Genomic DNA, 16571 nt, shown 5'->3' on the forward strand with positions numbered 1-16571 from the left:
TACAACAGCATCTGTATTTTAGTTATGAGAACTTCACCATTTGGTGCCTTGCACTTGTCACTTAATGCTTGACACATAATGCCTACTCAAGGTACTTAGAAAGAGGTCCCATAAAAGTACCTGATCAGCTAGCATGGGTGAAGGATTGAGCAAGCAACATGGCCACCAGCCTGTCATGGAAATGGCTGCTCCGAAGGCATCAGGCTGCTCAGCTGAGGAAAATTATTTCCAATTACAGCTGAGTTCAATAAATTATATTTAAACTTAACTCCACTAAGATTTAAATGAAACTGTGGCATTCTGAGGGGTCTTGACAGGATCTCATGCATCTGACTCATAGTCTGAGTCATACACAATACAGGAGCTCTGCCAAGTGTGGAAATTTGTGAATCACCATTCTATATTAAAAAGCCCCACCCCATACCACCCTCACACATGGATTTCTGATTCTTCGGCACAGCATGGAAAAAACTTGAACTTCCCACAAATCTTTCTCTACTCTGACCAGTAACTAGTTATACCATTAGAATAGCTTATTTGTATTTTTTTCCCTCTGTAATAACCAAGGCCATGATGTGAGATGCTGGAATAAGAGATTCTGTCTTTGTCCTCCAGGTGCCTGCTGCCCTTTGGGGGTGAAGTTATATAGGTTGGGCTCTAATGGCATCCGGATCCACTGGCAAGTCTCCAGAGGCTCTGCCAATTACAGCACTGACCTCTATGGCTCCAAAGGCATCTTCACCTGTGCCCCAAGGGCTGGTCTCAGTTTCTGCGATGTCACTGAGATACCCTGTGGGGATGTGTATACTGTGATGGTCTCACCAGTTGCTGAAACAGGACTGAAGCTTGCTTTCTGTCCAAAAAAAATATATTCAGGTAAAACAAGTTATGATCCTTTACTTAAAACTAACCTTCAACTCAGATCTGTGAATTAAGACTCAGGGAAGCCATACTTACTTACTATGTGTGAAATTTCTATATGTTGCCAGGCACCCCAAATTTCTTTGTAAATGTGATGCTTTGTTATTATTTAGTTAGCAAGTATTCTTCTCTTCCCTTTCCTTTTCTTCTCCTTGGGAAAAGGACCAAATATTTGCTGCTATTTACCATGTAATGGTAAACCAAATCATAAATGATTGGAGATTTTGAGACAGACTTTTGACATAGTCTTAGAAATAATGCTAGACACCATGGAAAACTGAACGTTAAGAGACTTGTGATTCATTTGCACAGATTGGGAATTATGAATGAGGAAAATTTAGAGAGTCAGAAAAACTGAATTTATAAGTCATAAACTAGGTTTGGAAATGTGAATGGGCAGAAGAGCTGTGATCACAAAACATGGCTGGCAGCAATGCCATCTCTTCAGAGTTAGTAGAAAACTACAATTTTACTCTGTGTTCTATCCCAATACCCTCTGCTACACTGCCCAGGACATAAATAATAATTTTCATTTGTTTCTAAAAAGAAAGGAAAGAGATGACAGAGCCCTAGAAGTTTGTAAGCAAATACAGGAAGAACAAATGATTCACAAACTTTTACTGATAGCCAGAATGCATAATTTCCAACTAAATACAGGGGATGAGAGGTTCAAGTTGGCTTTGATGATGGAACAAGGCTAGCTCCTCCTAGAAGAACATTTTCATTGTCCTTGCATGTCATGCTCTGATTCTTTGTTGTCTTATTATCTTGTCTACAAGACAAGCTGACTCAAAGCATAGTCCTATGGGAAGAGACAGGAGCATGCTCGTAAGGTGAGGATGAGCTCTTGGGAAGAGGAGCCTATAGCTATTAATAATAATTTATTACATTTGCATAATATGTCACTATTTATCAGGTGTTTTCATATTCCATATCTCATTAAATGTTCAAAGTAACCCCAAGAAGTAGATTCAAAAGATTTTGTTATCTTCAGTTTAAAAATGAGGAAACTTGGAACAGAGGCTTCCAAATCTCTCTTTGCAAACTTGTCTTTTTGTTTGGGGTTTTGAAACTTTTTTCAAAATCGGGATCTTACAATGTCACCCAGACTGGCTCTGAATTCCTGGGCTCAAGCGAGCCTCCTCCCTCTTCCTTCTCCTCCTGAGTAGCTTGGACTACAGAAGTCTCTGGTCCAGTTGTTTTACTTTTATACTTCAATATCTTTAAAAGTTTCCCATTGCTTCACAGAATAAAATCCAGGCCTCTGATCATAGTATTCAAGGTGTCTTACCTTCTACCATCTGTGCATCTGCACCTGTACCATCCAATACAAATTTAACACGGGCTATGTATGAAAATTTAAAATTTTCAAGCAGCCAAATTAAAAATGTAAAAAGAAATAGGTGAGATTAACTTAGTAATATATTTTAGTTAAACCAATACACTTAAAAATATTATCACTAATAATCAGTTTACAAGTTAAGATACATTGCATTTTTTATACTAAGTCTTTGAAATTTATTATGCATTTTATACTTGCAATACATCTCAGTTCAGACTAGCCACATTTATTGGGCTCAGTATCTTTGTGTGTCAAGTGGCTACAGCATTGGATAGTAAAATAGTCCCCTCCTCTGGTCTCGTGGCATGGAACCATTCACACACACCTGCCCCAGCCATACATACAAACCACATTGTATCATATTTCTGGGCAAATGTATTACCTTTTTCTCTGCCTGACATTCTATCCCACTTCTACCAAGCAAACTCCACCTGCCCAAATCCCCCCTCATCTGTGAAGCCTTCTCTTTTTCTCATAAGCTAAATTAGCCCTCTCCTCCTCCATTTACAACCTCATGGCATCCTTACCTTTACCACAACATATTATTGTGAATTGAACATGTTCCATCTCCTCGGATAAGTGACTCTATCTCTGATTATCATTTATTTAGCTTCTAAATGTGACCAACATGTTTTAAATTTAACAAATAACCAAATGAGTTTAAGTGCCAGTGATCACACAGTTAAGTGAACAATGCAAATATTTTATTTTGTTTTTATTTTTCCTTTGTGCTTTAAGGTCACAATTCAACCTTTAGAGAGTCATTCCACTGATAGCTTGTTTGTCACTAGAAGTCTTGGTGGGTTGGCACTCTGATACTCTTTGATGGGGGTGACATCTCAAGCTTGCAGTTATTTTGTTTCAGGATTAAGTATCTAGGCTTGAATTTATAATACACAATTGCTTAGTCTCCCCTGTAAAAACTATGACTTTGCCAGAAGTGTTTTGTTTGTTTCAATGTTGGTGAACAGGGATTCTCTATTCAATTATAGTGAATATTGATTGAATGCTATGTGTCAGTGCTAACCTATGAGTGTTACACGTATTAATCCTTTTAAGCCGTATAACAAACATACATACGAGGTGGCATACTTACCACTTCACAGATAAAACTGAGGCACAATGAAGTGACTAGAGTTCAAGGTCCCAGCACTAATAGGTATCTCCTCTTATCCCCCAAATTTGTTCTTATTTATTCTTTGCTTCACTTTCCTTTTATTTTCTGTTATATCTTTACCATTTTAAAACATCAATAAGTATATTTTCAGTGCTTGTATTTTTTTTATTACAGTAACATGTTCTGGAAGTACACTTGGAGTGGGTAAGTCATTTTTTCATGGTTAAAGTGGTAAAGAATTTTCATTGTTCAATTCTGGAGCTTCTTAACAAAGTCAGGTTGAATACTGATTCTGCAATTAGTCAGAAAGGCAAAGGATTTCTCTTTTTGATACAAGGGCATTCCTGTCCCATACATTTTTCTCCTCTTTCCTACTGGCACCCTCAGATTCCACTGCCTGATAGGGATTCCTTGGGATTCTGAAATCTTTTTAGTCTTTTGGCGTCAGAAGATGGAATTTAAATTTACAGAAAAATGTAAATATTTTCAGAAGAGGCATTCCTTAATCCCTCCTACTTCAGAAAGTTGTTTCCAACAGTGGAGAACTTAAAATTAACCAATGCCTGCATTCTGTCCCTGGAAAATCTGATTAACTGGTCCAAGGTAAAGTCATCAGGATTTTTCTTTTATCCAGTTCTGGGAACTGAGACCCAAGTCTCTCCACCACTGATCTACATTTCCAGACCCTTTTAACTTTTGAGACAGAGTCTCACTAAATTTTCCAGGCTAGAATCAAATTTGTGACCATCTTGCCTCAGCTTGCCAGAATGCCAGGATTACAGGTATGTGTCACCATGCCTCACCAAGTATCAGGATTTTTAAAAGCTTCTCAGGTGACTTTATAAGGCCGCCAAGGCTGAGTATTCTGGAGTGGGACTTCTAAAACATTTTGCTCCTTTGAACCAGTCATGCCTTGTTAAAACTAAACTCTGCTTTGGTAGGTATGGCAAAGCTTGAGATAGTATTTCTAGCAAGGTCCAAGCAGTGCTGGTGATGCTGAGGCTACTGCTCTGACCATACTTTTAGTAGTCAGGTGCAAGAGAGAATCTCTTAGTCTGCTAAGAGCAACAATGTTGACTTCTGGTGAATATACCCAGAAGGGGAAGAGGGGTGCCGAAGGGAATGAAAATAACCCTCAGTGTCTGCTCAGTTTTGCTTAGGCTGATCCTGCTTAGACTCTTGGTTGCTCCCATGGAGATGATTTTTGGGCCAGGCAAAGGAGATGACCAGGAAGTAGCATAAGCACTTCATGAAGAATCCTTGTCACACTACTGTAGGAAACAGTGTGGTTCAAAGCCTTAGCAAACCCCCCAGAGAATATGATCAACCCCAAACTACAGAACTCCCCCTGCTCCTAGGCAGACAAGGCTGATTTCAGAAGGCATTAGTGGAGCTGAAGCCTTCCGGCCAGCAGACCCCAACTGCCAGCCTCCTGTGGGGGTCAGCTCCCCACCCAGTGACTCTTCAGTGACAGGGCTTGGGTCTGGGGTCCATCCCCAGTCTGTCCCCTGGGTTCCTTTCTTCTCCTAGTCCACTGCTTCTCTAAACACAGCAGGGCACATACTTTCCAATCCCTGCTCTAACCCCCACCTACAGGTCTAAAATAAGCGCAATCTCCATTCATGTTTCAAGAGTTTTTATTTCCTATGACTACAGGAAAACAGACGTGGCATAGTGAAAACAAACTGAGGAAACTTCTAATTGTATAAAAAATTGCTTTAGGAGCTGGGATTGCAGCTTACTCAGATGTTCAAGACTTTGTGGTTGAACCCCTGTACCACCACCACCAAAAGAAAAATGAGCTATTGTTAAAAATCTCCCAAAGTTCTAGTGACTTTGAGCCCTGATCATCAGGGAAATGAACATAGATTTATATATGTGTTCTTAGGAACTATTTTTAGTATTACATTTGTTTTCTCTTGTAGTACTAAGACTGAACGCAGAGATACTCTACCACTGAGATAAATCCTCAGCCCTTTTATTTTTCCATTTTGAGAGGTCTTGCTAAGGTACCTAGGTTAACCTTGAACTTGTGATTCTCCTGCCTCAGTCTCCTGAATAGCCTGGATTATATGTTTGCACCACCTTGTTCAGTTTATGGCTGGTTTTTTTTTCTTTTTTTTTTTAATTATATTTAAGGAGAAAAAGAAAAAAAAAGCAGCAAAAGGTACAAGTTATACAGAATTTCAGAAAAAAAATAAACAGTAGGAAATCACTAATGTATTATATATAGTCATCTTAAAAATATTTGTTCAAGTTACAAAATTAAAGCATATAAAGTGGACATTCAAACAGTGAGACTGCAAACAGTTCTGTTCAATGATCCAACAAAACTCAGTAATATCATTGTCTATCTTATATACTTAAATATACATGCACTTATACCATTTAGAGCACTTTCTTTTCCTCTCTTTTGTACAATGACTATTACACTTTTTGGGTCTTATTACTCCCACACTTCTTATTACTTTTTTGGAAGAGAGTAAAACCAAATGTGACATAACAGAACAGAGTCGGTCGAATCAAAAGGGTGGACATAATAGATAATGTAGAAACATAATACAAGGTGATCAACAATGGTTACCATAATGTCTCCTGCTATCTCTAATAGAATTGCCTATATCATCAGTTATAATAAAATTGAACAAAACAGTAAAGAATGAAACCAACAGAACCAAAACATTGGAGACATTACAGGTCTTCAAAAGTAGATAATAGTCAACCAGAATAGGCATCATAATGAAGTATGAAGTATCACTATCTTCACAGCTGTTGCCTAAACTTTCAAACCTGGTACTATCAGGCAAAACAGAATAGAGGAACATCAGTCAAAACAAGATGGTGAAAGCAATACAGGGCTTCAAATCAAGTTAATAGAAAATCAAAGTGGGGTACTATAATATATCCTGCTATTTTTTATTTATTTTTCCCTTAATTAAAAAGTAAATAATAAAATGGAGATTGAGATAAAAGAGGGCATAACAACAAAACAGCGCAGATCAAAACATAACCATTTAAGCAAAATAGTGTTTCCCTACCTCTTCTTTTATGTTCTTTATTCTTAAGTTATAGATCCTCTTATCATCTTCTAGTCTTTGTATTATTGCTGTTTGTTTCTTTGTTATTTTTAAGAAGTTTTTCATTTCATGCTCCCATATTACAAATCTGCCCTCCAGTTCAGATAATCTATCTTTAGATTCTTTCAAGCTGTTATGCCAGTTTTCGATAGAGCTTTTAGTTTCCTGGTAATCTCTTTGAACTTGCTTCACATATTCTATGTTTTCTCTATTTTCTCCATCAAACAATTCTGCCCTTTTTTTCTGTTCACCCATTCCACCATCTGTTTTTTCTTGGGTAGTGCTTAGCATTTCTCTAACTATTCTGCTTATGTCTTGCTTCAGATCATTAATAACTTCATTCCTGAACTCGTCTAGGAGGCTCTGGAGATAGCGCTTTATTTCTATTGGTGCTGTGTCTGCTATTGCCTGTTTCTCAGGATTGGGGGCCGAGGGGCCTTTCTTGTTGCTCCCTCTTCCCATATTCTTTGTTCCTTAAATACAAGCGTATATAGGAGGCCCAGCTTCCTTCCCTGTTGGCCACAGTCTGTTTGAATTGTGCCGGCTAGGTGTTCCTCCCCACCACAGCACACCAGGGAGTTACGGACCAGGCAGTCTATGTGGGGCCCGCCCCTCCAGGTCAATCTACCGAAGGCTTCACTGTTAGGGTGCACCTCCAGGCACTGGGACCTGGGTTGTGCTAGCCTACTGGGTCTCAGCCAGCAGCATCACATAAGCTAGGCACTGCTCACCAATCCCACTTGAGAGGGGGATATGTGACTGAGGTCACTACAGCGCCCTGTTCCGGCAAGTCTGCCCAGTCCCAGAATGTCCTCTGTTGGAGCCTCCTAGACCGTGGAAGAGTCCCAGTTTCCCTCACTCACTGCAGGTCAATGCACAGCTCCCCACCCATCCCACTCTCAACTCCGTTGACCGATTCCTGTTCTCAGAGCTTTCGCGCATCTCTCTCCCTGCCGAGCTGATTCAGACACAGCAGTGGCGGCAGGAAACCCAAATTGCGTCTTCCAATGGCGCAGGCTCCAGCTTCCACGCTGAGGCGTTATCTGTTCCTGTTATAGCACCAGGATTGCATTCCCAGTTGGATTCTCTCAGCCCAGTTCGTTCTTGGGTCAGCAGGGTATATCTATTCTCGCTTAGGATTCCTCACTCCGCACCATTCCTGGATTCTAAGCTGGGTCTCTCAGAGAGCTTCGGTAGCTGCTGCTATCTGTCTGCCATGTTCTTCCGGAAGTCAGTTTATGGTTGTTTTAAATAGGTCTTCACTAGAGGTAGAGCGAAAGGGGAGAAATGTCTTTGGGAGCTTTCAGCAAAAGAGGGGTAGTACATTATTTATTGATCTCTCTTTTTTTGTTAGAAGAGTTGCAATATTTTTCTTTCTTTCTTTCTTTTGTTTTGTTTTGTTTTGTTTTGGTACTGGGGATCCAACTCATCACCTTGTGCTTGCCAGGCAAGTGCTTGTGCCACTGAGCTAAATCCCCAACCTAAGCAATGCTTTAAATAAATTAAAAATAAAACAAAACAAGCTGGAAAACTATTGTTTCCAGATCTTTCTACTTAACTGCATCACCAGATAGCCTGTTAAAAAGATGCAATCTCAGGCCCTAGCATTACCTACAAAATCCTTAAGTAATTTGCATGTGTTCAGCTGTGTGAAGCCTTTCTTAGGTAGTGCTTCTCAAATGTTAGTGTATGTCAGAACCTCCTGAAAATTAATTAAAGAATACAGAGGCCCAGGCCATATCCTGCCACAGTGCTTCTGTGTCTTTCTATCAGGTTTGTGAGTGATTCTGATGTACAAAATGTTTGAGAAGTCTGCCTCAGGTCTCCATTTTCCCTGTTCTGTCTTTTTTGGGTTGCAGTTTATCCTCGCTCTTCCCTTCTTTAATCAGCCTCTGTCCAACGAGATACTTTAAAGAAATCCTGCAAGATTCACAAAAACAAAGCACTCCAGGTCACTTGAGGGCCTCTATAGTCTTGCAGAAATCATTATATATAGGAGGAAGTTCTAAATTGTTGTTACCAATTTCAGCATCTCCTTCCAATACACAGCACAAGTCAAATCAGGACCCCTGCTGACATGGGACTTAAAGGTATGCTCAGGGGAGCCTTAGAAATCTTGCTAGCCTAAGGCTTTTGGTCTTCCTTGACCATTGCATTATCCTAGACTTGCTACCTGCATGAACTTTCTAAAAATTAGATCTAAATTCAAATACTGATGATATCATTTGCTCTTAGCTAAATTATCTCAATTCTAGGCCTAAGTTTCCTCATCTGAAAACTGGAATACTAATCATTCCATAAAATGTAATGAGGATTAAGTGGTCACAATGACAGGCCCATAACAAGTAGTAAATTCATTGTAAGTGGTAGTTATTAATTGAGGATAAATTTAATTTCATTGCATAGTCATATCATGTACCATTTATTTGCTTTTTAATATGCTACTTCTATTAAAGGTATTTACATTTTAGCTCCAACTTTCTTTTTTTTTTTTTTTTTTTTTTTTTTTTTTTTGTCTTTTTCTTTTTTATCCAGTACCGGGGATCGAACTCACAACCACACACTTGCAAGGCAGGTGCTTATGTCACTGAGCTAAATCCCCAGCTCCTGTTCTAACTTTCATAATACTATAATTCATTAGTTCTCAAGTGTGGTCTTAGGGCTAACAGCATCAGCATCATTTGGGAACCACTTAGAAATACAATTTCTGGGACTCCACCAAAAACTTACTGCTGACTCAGAAATTCTGGAGATGGGCCTGGTCACCTTTGTTTTAACAAGTCCTCCAAGTGACACAAATACACTCTGAAGTTTGAAAACCATAGCTCTAATTCAGAAAAGCTACTTCAAAGCTGGAGACTGGATATAGGTTGTAAAGAAGAGGAAATCAGTCTATCTGAGGTGATGAGTGGAGGGGTTTGTGTCTGATTTCACTCCATGGGGCATCCTTCACCTTCAACATCCAGTCTGTTTCTTATCTGCATATCCCAGGGAACTTTGAGGGAATTTTCTCTCTGAAATTTCCTTGGCAGACAATTTTATGTTTCCCCTAAACAACTTCCTGAATTAATGAAATGTTGGAGCTCCATGAGGAACACAGCAAGTTGCCCTGTGGATGGAAAGGCAAGTTTCCTGTCCTGAGTCAGTAGTCAGAGTTCAGATGCTCCTTTGGAGGATTCATTTCATGAAGCAGGAGAAGGATCACCCTGGTTAGTTGAAAACTGCTGGTCAGTTTGAACAGTTTCCCTTTACACAGTTCAGATTATTTCAGTTTCCTTATTACTTGTGCAAAATACTGTATTTCAAACCAACACACTAATAAAATCTCAGTGACATTTCTCTGCTTTTAGGTTAAGAAAATGTTTGCATATTTAATTCATCTTGCTCTATTTTCCTTCCCCTGTCTTTCCAGTGATTTACAGAGGGAAGAGTAATGCATAATGATACAGCAAGTCCCAGATAAAAGCAGACTTGATCAAGTAAGTAGTAGTAATGTAATTGATTTTGTGTGATTCCACAGTAATTTTTGCCTTTGTTTTAAAATTTCTTCCCATTTCTTTTGCAGACTTGTCTCAGTTATCAGTGAGTAGATATAAAAAAATCTATTAGAATATAAAAATCCCTATAAGATAGCAAAGATTCCTTTGCCCTTGAGGAGAGCAACTAACTGACTGTCGCTCCTGAGGGCAAGATCAGGTGTGTTACCACCTGCCAAGAAGTTGAAGCTCGGCTGCAGAGAAGACTCAAGAGAAATGAATCAGAAAATCCTCTGGAAGAAAGCAGAGCCTGGAAGCAGAATAACTCTGCTTAGCAGAAATTCCAAGATTTCACATCCAGAAACACTAGTCTTCAATGCATCTACTTCATGAGTATTTCATTAACATCAGCACTTGCTGTGCAGCCCACTAGCCTTTCAAGCCTGGATGTGTGCACTTCCAGAGAAGTCAAGCCAATCTCAGGAGGGCAGTGCAAAGCCGAGACACACCTCTACTAGGACTTCAGCTTAGGTCAGACAGCAGCAGCTGTCAGGGCAACCTGTGGTAACAAATGGTTGTTCGTTGCAAGTTAGGGGGGAAGCTGAGCTGCTTGCAGGGTTTGGGGAGCCAAAGTGACACACGATTTGACATCTAAGGGAGTGTCTGGAAAAGCTTTGCTAGAAGGGTTGCAGTTGTGCTTTCTGGGTGAGCAAAAATGTCAGATGGAGGGACAGCCAAAGGTGAGAGTTGAGCTGTGACAGAGGAGAGGGACTTCGATCTTGTCAGTTGTGTTCACACATCCCCATTTACACTGTACCGCTTTTTTCATCTTTGGAGAGAAAAGGCAATGGTATATAACATAAATCTGTTGTACTGAGAAAAGTGTTTGTCCTTTTTTTGTTGTTCTTTTTTTTTTTTTTTTTTTGGTCTTTTTTCCTTTTTATCAGTACCGGGGATCGAACTCCTGACTGCCTGCTTTCAAGGCAGGCACTTATGCCACTGAACTAAATCCCCAGCCCCCAGTGTTTCTCCTTTTAATGTTCTTTTTAACCCAATTAAAAATAGTTTGAGCAGGACTTTTGTAACACACACACACACACACACACACAGACCTATGGTGTTTACTCCACCCAATGCATGGCTTTGAAACCTGGAATATCTTTGGTTAAGAACAACTATAAAATGCTGCCCACTGGAAATTGCAGCATGGAGTTAGATTGGAGATTGGCATGGAGGTTGGCTAAACTTATGTTTTCTTTCCTTTTTTGAGATAATTTAAAATACTCTTCTCCAAGAAAGAAGGTAATGTGTCACTGATAGATTTTCCCTGAAGTATCTGTACTTGAAGATGAACCAAAGACACGATCCCTAAAAGTACAATTGATGTGCACAAGAGCACACACAGAGAAAGCCTGTGTTTCATTCTCTTTTATTCCTAAACACTGGTGACTGAACAGGAGTTTGGTTGGGCTAGATGTATCAGCATCACTTGGAAGTACCGATTCTTTTTTTTCTTTTTTTTTGGAACGGGTCTTACTATGCAGTTCAGGCTGGCCTCAAGCTCACTTTGTAGCCCAGGCTGGTCTCGAACTGGCAACAATCCTCCCTCCCGAGTGCTGGGATTACAGGCGTGAGCCATCACGCCTGGCTTGGAAGTACTGATTCTTCATGTAGATTCCTCAGCAGACCAAATTCAACAGGCCTGGGAATCTATGTTTTTAACAAGTGATTTTGGCAGGTAGCCACATTTGGGAACTTTTTTCCTTCAAAGCTGGGTTTTGAACTCAGGGCCTTATACATATTAAGCAAGTGCTCAAACACTGAACTGCATCCCTACCCCAGGTTTGGGAACTGTCAAGGATTTGCCTCCTTAAGCTATTCCTTGAAACACAGTTTCAAGGTGGGACACTAAGAAGCTATAGGCTTGAGGTCATGAGGAAGGATTGGTGAGATCCAGAGGGTTCAGAAAAAGTCCATGCCCACTGAGGGCCTCCCTGATGATATAGAACTTGGCTTGCATCATGGGGAGTTATGGGGGCCTGTGTGAGACTACATGCTGAGCTCAGTTGCTAGCAAGGTGTGCCCTCTAAATGGAGTTGTGATCATGTCCAATTGGGACAGCCAAAGAAAACAGGCAAAGACCAAATAGAAGGCTAGGATCTTTGGTCCCAGAGGGACTATCTGCTTAGGCGTCTAAAGGTGAACTACTTTGGTCCATATTCTATAGAAGACAACACAGTCTATGTTGCACGAAGATAAAACTAATTTAGTTAACATGATTCAAAACTGAAAAGCGAAAATAATTTAAAGTACATTTAAGGAAAGACAAGGCCCTAGCTTCTATTTCCACATAAACCTCAAGCAAAAAAAAAAAAAAAAAAAAAAAAAACTATTCATTCCAATTTTATGATTGTTTTTATTCTCCAGTCTCCTTTTCTTTCCTAAAAATTGCAAGTCATCACACAAATTAATTGCTCCACTGCTTTCTGTGTGGGCCACTAACTGTGCATCCTTGGCAATTAGTGTAGCTGCATTAAATCTATTTGCTTTGAGGACAATGAGATAATCCAACCTGTATAGTGATGGCAAATTATAAGCATTCAATAAGTATAGATATTATTAGCAGTAGTGGTTACTAACCATTTACACTGTATGTCCAACTCGAAATTAAAACTATTGCTTCTTTGCAAACCCCTCTAGGAATGTCTACTTTTTGCCAAAGTACCCAATGATCATCTCTTAGGGCTGTCAGCAACTAAACTGATCTAATTTATAATTGATACACTTTCAACTCCCCAAATCGTTGCTTCAATCAAGTCTCAGCTCAAAGCAACACCTCTGTTAATCAGCTTTCAACAATAATTTTGTATCTAAAGCATTGATAGCCTGTTTTATGTTTGTTGCACACACGTTAAATGATAGCTTTCTGGCTATTTTATATTGTATTCACAAGGCATTCACTTTTTAAACCGATGTTTGGCTACCTACAGCATGCCAGCAATTGTTTTTTATTAATTGGACTATGAATTCTTCTGGGAAAAAGGTGTCTCTCATTTCTGAGTTTCCTAAAAGCTCAGCACACAATTCTAGGGATACTAAAGGATACGTCCTAGTTATACGTAATTATTGTGTTCTTGAAAAATGAGTAAAATTTTTTGTGGGAAGGTAGATTTTCCATCTAACGGTTGAGGAACCTACAGAGTGAAGTCTATTATAGATCCTTCGCAAAGCATTCTTTTGTAAAGCGAAGGCTCCTGGCTTTCTCTTGTGTCAATTCATAATTTCGCCAATTGTGCCAGTTCACAACCTGTTGCCCATCTTCGCTTTCCGATGCAAAAGGACTTCGAAACTCCGGCTGCGGTACCCTCCTACAAGGGGTAGCCCTCATCCTCATTAATATTCCGCCTGCACTGCGCAGCCTCCGTCCAGGCGTGGGCGGTGATCCCCGCGGTGACGCACGTGACGTCACCAGAGGGCGAGGTCGGCAGGGGGCGGGGCCTCCAAGTACCACTTTCCGGGCCAAAGTAGGTTGCGAGTGGGAGGCGGTGGCTGCTGTCCTGTAGATCTGGGAAGATGGCGCCGTCGGTGACGGAGCGGGGGCTGAAGAGCGTGGTGTGGCAGAGTGAGTGCGGTGGGGTTAGGGGCTGAGAGGAAAGACTAGAAGGCCACCGCGTCGGGCCTTGTTTTCCCGCTCCAGTCCAGCAGCCTCTCGGGGAGCCACCACAGCACTTGTTGCTCTGGGACCCGCGTCCCTCTTAGAACTCCTTCCTGCTTCCCTACTCAGCTCTGTTTCTTGCCAGCATCGGGGGTGGGCGGGGCGCGACCCGTCTGAGCCTTCTCGCTGGGGTCCGGCACCCGCTTGCCCCGCGGAAGCCCCGCGTGGGCGAGTTGCACTGGGCGTGCGCTGTCTTGCGGCTCCTGCGCCCTTGCTCCGCGCTCGCCTGGCTCCGCCAGTCCGGGATGTCTCCCACCCGGGACAATCTGAGCTTTGTGTTGCTCTGTCCTGCCTCCTTTCGCACACTTGTGTCCAGAGGCAGCTTATTCATGTATTGGGGAGGAATTTACTACCAAAGTACCCTTTAAAAAAAAAAAAAAACTTTACTGTTAAACAGGTTTCTGTTCTCTTATTTCTGGAGATGCTTACATGCTAAAAACTGCATGCTGTGACAGCTCCGAGCATAGCCAGAGCAAAGCTAACCTTCACTTTTCCCTTACACGCGGGCCACTCCCTGCTGAAAAATCACACTATTTGTTGGTTACTGATGTTCTGCCATATCCTCCACGATTTTCATAAAAATTACTCCAGACCTACGCCTGGCAGATTAGGGACGGAATGAAACCACCCAACAGGAAGAACCAACATTGTTTGGCATTGCTGTGTTGAAAGTAATTATGGTCTAGTAGTAGAAAAGGAGTAACATCTAATTAGTGTTTCTTACTCCAACTTGTTGAACAAAGAACAGAAATGATTTAGTTAACACAGTTCAAGGAGTTATGGAGTTCTCGTGCATAAAATTAAAAATCCAGATTAGTAGCTGGGATATTGGTTATCATATAGCAGACCCTAAATAGTATAAATAATTGTATAGTGTTTAAAAAGATGAAAAAATAAAGAGAAACATCAAATTATGTTATTAAAAATAACTTTAAAGTCAACATTTGTTTTTCAAGATCACAGTAGTTGGTTTTTTTAATGACAGTATTAGCATAGATTTATACATTCACTCCTAAACATTTTATTTGTAAAGTCTCACTGTACAGTATTGCTAGGCTGATCTTGAACTTGTGATCTTTCAACATTCCTGGTAATTGGGATTATAGGCCTCTATCCCCCACCGTGGTTTGCAGGTGTTTAAAATCGTAGTGACATATAAATACATGGGTATGAAAATGGACAGCACATTGTAATGTATAAATAATTTTCAAGATAAACATGGTGTTTCAGCATTTATCAGGGAAAAAGAGGTTGACAGTAATGCCAGTCTTGACAGCATGGAAACTAGGTGAAAGGAAGAGTGAACAGATAATAAAGTACTTCCTTGTGCTGTTAATTTGAGGTAAAGTGTTCGGATGGAGTGTAAGATAGAGACACTGAGTGGAAAGAAAAAGAAGGTTGTAAAGTGGTTCTTTGAAACTTTGTGTAAGTAGGAACATAACCAAAAGACAAGATGGTAATAACTCAACGTTTATTGATAAAGCATATATATTGAGAAAAGGGAGCCTCTGAGTTCTGTTAACAAAATAAGAAAAATCCGAAAGAAATGTAAAGGGAATCTTCTGAGATAACACAATCATATATTGCTGGGTTGAGGATACAGTACAGTTAAGTGAAGATAGCTAATTCAAGAATCTTGAGTTTACCTAGAAAATGTGGAAAGTAGGGGTTTTTTGTTTTTTGTTTGTTTTTGGTACCAGGGATTGAACTCATACTGTGAGCTTGCAAAGTAGGCACTTGTGCCACTGAGCTAAATCCCCAGCCCTGGTACACTATTTTTGAACATTTATTCTATGCCAAACACTTCTTTGCATACATTAAAATTCATGAGAATTAGTGTTTCTGTTTCATAGATAATTTAAACTGATAAAGCTATTGGCATAATATTATTCATATAGCCAAAAAGAAATTTACTCAAAATGACCAAGGACTGATGAATGAATTAAAGCAGTAAGAAGAAATAAAATACTGATAGCATTGCTGAATCTTAAAAACAATATGTTAAGTAGTAGGAGCTACAAAAAGAACACATTTTATGACTCCATTTATATGAAATGTTCAGAATAAACAGATCAGAAAAAAAGTAGATTCAGTGGATGCTTATATCTGGAGGGGAAATTGGAGGAGTGGAGTTTGTTTTTTAAGTAATGAAGATATTTTCAGAATGATTTTGATAATATGTTTGACTTCAAATATAATGGAAACCATTCAATTGTAACTTTTACATAGGTAAATTATATAGTATGCAAATTATATCTTTCTAATGCTGTTAAATTAACTTTAAAAACAGCTATTTAATTGAGATCTAGGAATTACACTCAGCTTTTTTTTTTTAACTACAGAGTTCATGTTTGACCTGTCAGTGGCTTCTCCCCTTAAAGCTTAGTGAAAGGTCTTATTTTATGTTCATCTTATTGTAGTACCTTCATAGCTGAGCCTCTGAGCTCTTGCTTTTTCCCATTCCAGCAAATAGTTGCCAGAATAATTTTTGTATAATAGTATGTGCCGTGATCGGGTGCTTCTTTTGCTTATAGACCTGCAGAGACCTCTAATTGTCTAAAGTTAATTTCAGGGTTTGTTTTTGGTTGTTGTTGTTGTTTTGGTATCGGGAAATGAATTTGCCACCTCACACTTGCTGGGCAGACTCTTGTGCCACTGAGCTGTATCTCCAGATTACTTTTGAAGATCTGTAATCTGGCCCCAATCTGCCTTGTTATTCTTACCTACTTTCACCAGCATAATCTTGATTCTTCTATCTTGTCCATTCTGTTTAGTCATCTTGCAATCTTTTGACTCCATATCTTATCATGATGGTCCATGGCTCTGTCTAGATGCTTCACTTTCCCTGTTCTTCACCTATCCGTTTTAGCCACCCTTTAAGTCAACTTAAATGCATTAACACTTTCATAATGGCTTCTCATTT

General features: G+C 39.9%; 2 protein-coding genes across 2 annotated transcripts in view; both read left to right on the forward strand.

The window, feature by feature from the left end:
- Fndc7 (fibronectin type III domain containing 7) overlaps positions 1-10802 on the forward strand; it is a 29092-nt gene extending 18290 nt beyond the window's left edge. Inside the window, exons 10-13 of the mRNA XM_023561250.2 lie at positions 616-876; positions 3555-3584; positions 9870-9936; positions 10023-10802. Of these exons, the coding sequence (XP_023417018.2) occupies positions 616-876; positions 3555-3584; positions 9870-9898 (320 nt within the window). The 3' untranslated portion in view covers positions 9899-9936; positions 10023-10802. The remainder of the gene's footprint in view (positions 1-615; positions 877-3554; positions 3585-9869; positions 9937-10022) is intronic.
- A 2610-nt stretch (positions 10803-13412) lies between these two features.
- Positions 13413-16571, forward strand: part of Stxbp3 (syntaxin binding protein 3) — a 50327-nt gene continuing 47168 nt past the window's right edge. The window contains exon 1 of the mRNA XM_003479191.5: positions 13413-13555. Within this exon, the coding sequence (XP_003479239.2) occupies positions 13507-13555 (49 nt within the window). The 5' untranslated portion in view covers positions 13413-13506. The remainder of the gene's footprint in view (positions 13556-16571) is intronic.

This window comes from Cavia porcellus, unplaced genomic scaffold (genome assembly GCF_034190915.1).
Source record: "Cavia porcellus strain 051 isolate PalLab524CR breed Dunkin Hartley unplaced genomic scaffold, mCavPor4.1 scaffold_1, whole genome shotgun sequence".
Taxonomy (NCBI): domain Eukaryota; kingdom Metazoa; phylum Chordata; class Mammalia; order Rodentia; family Caviidae; genus Cavia; species Cavia porcellus.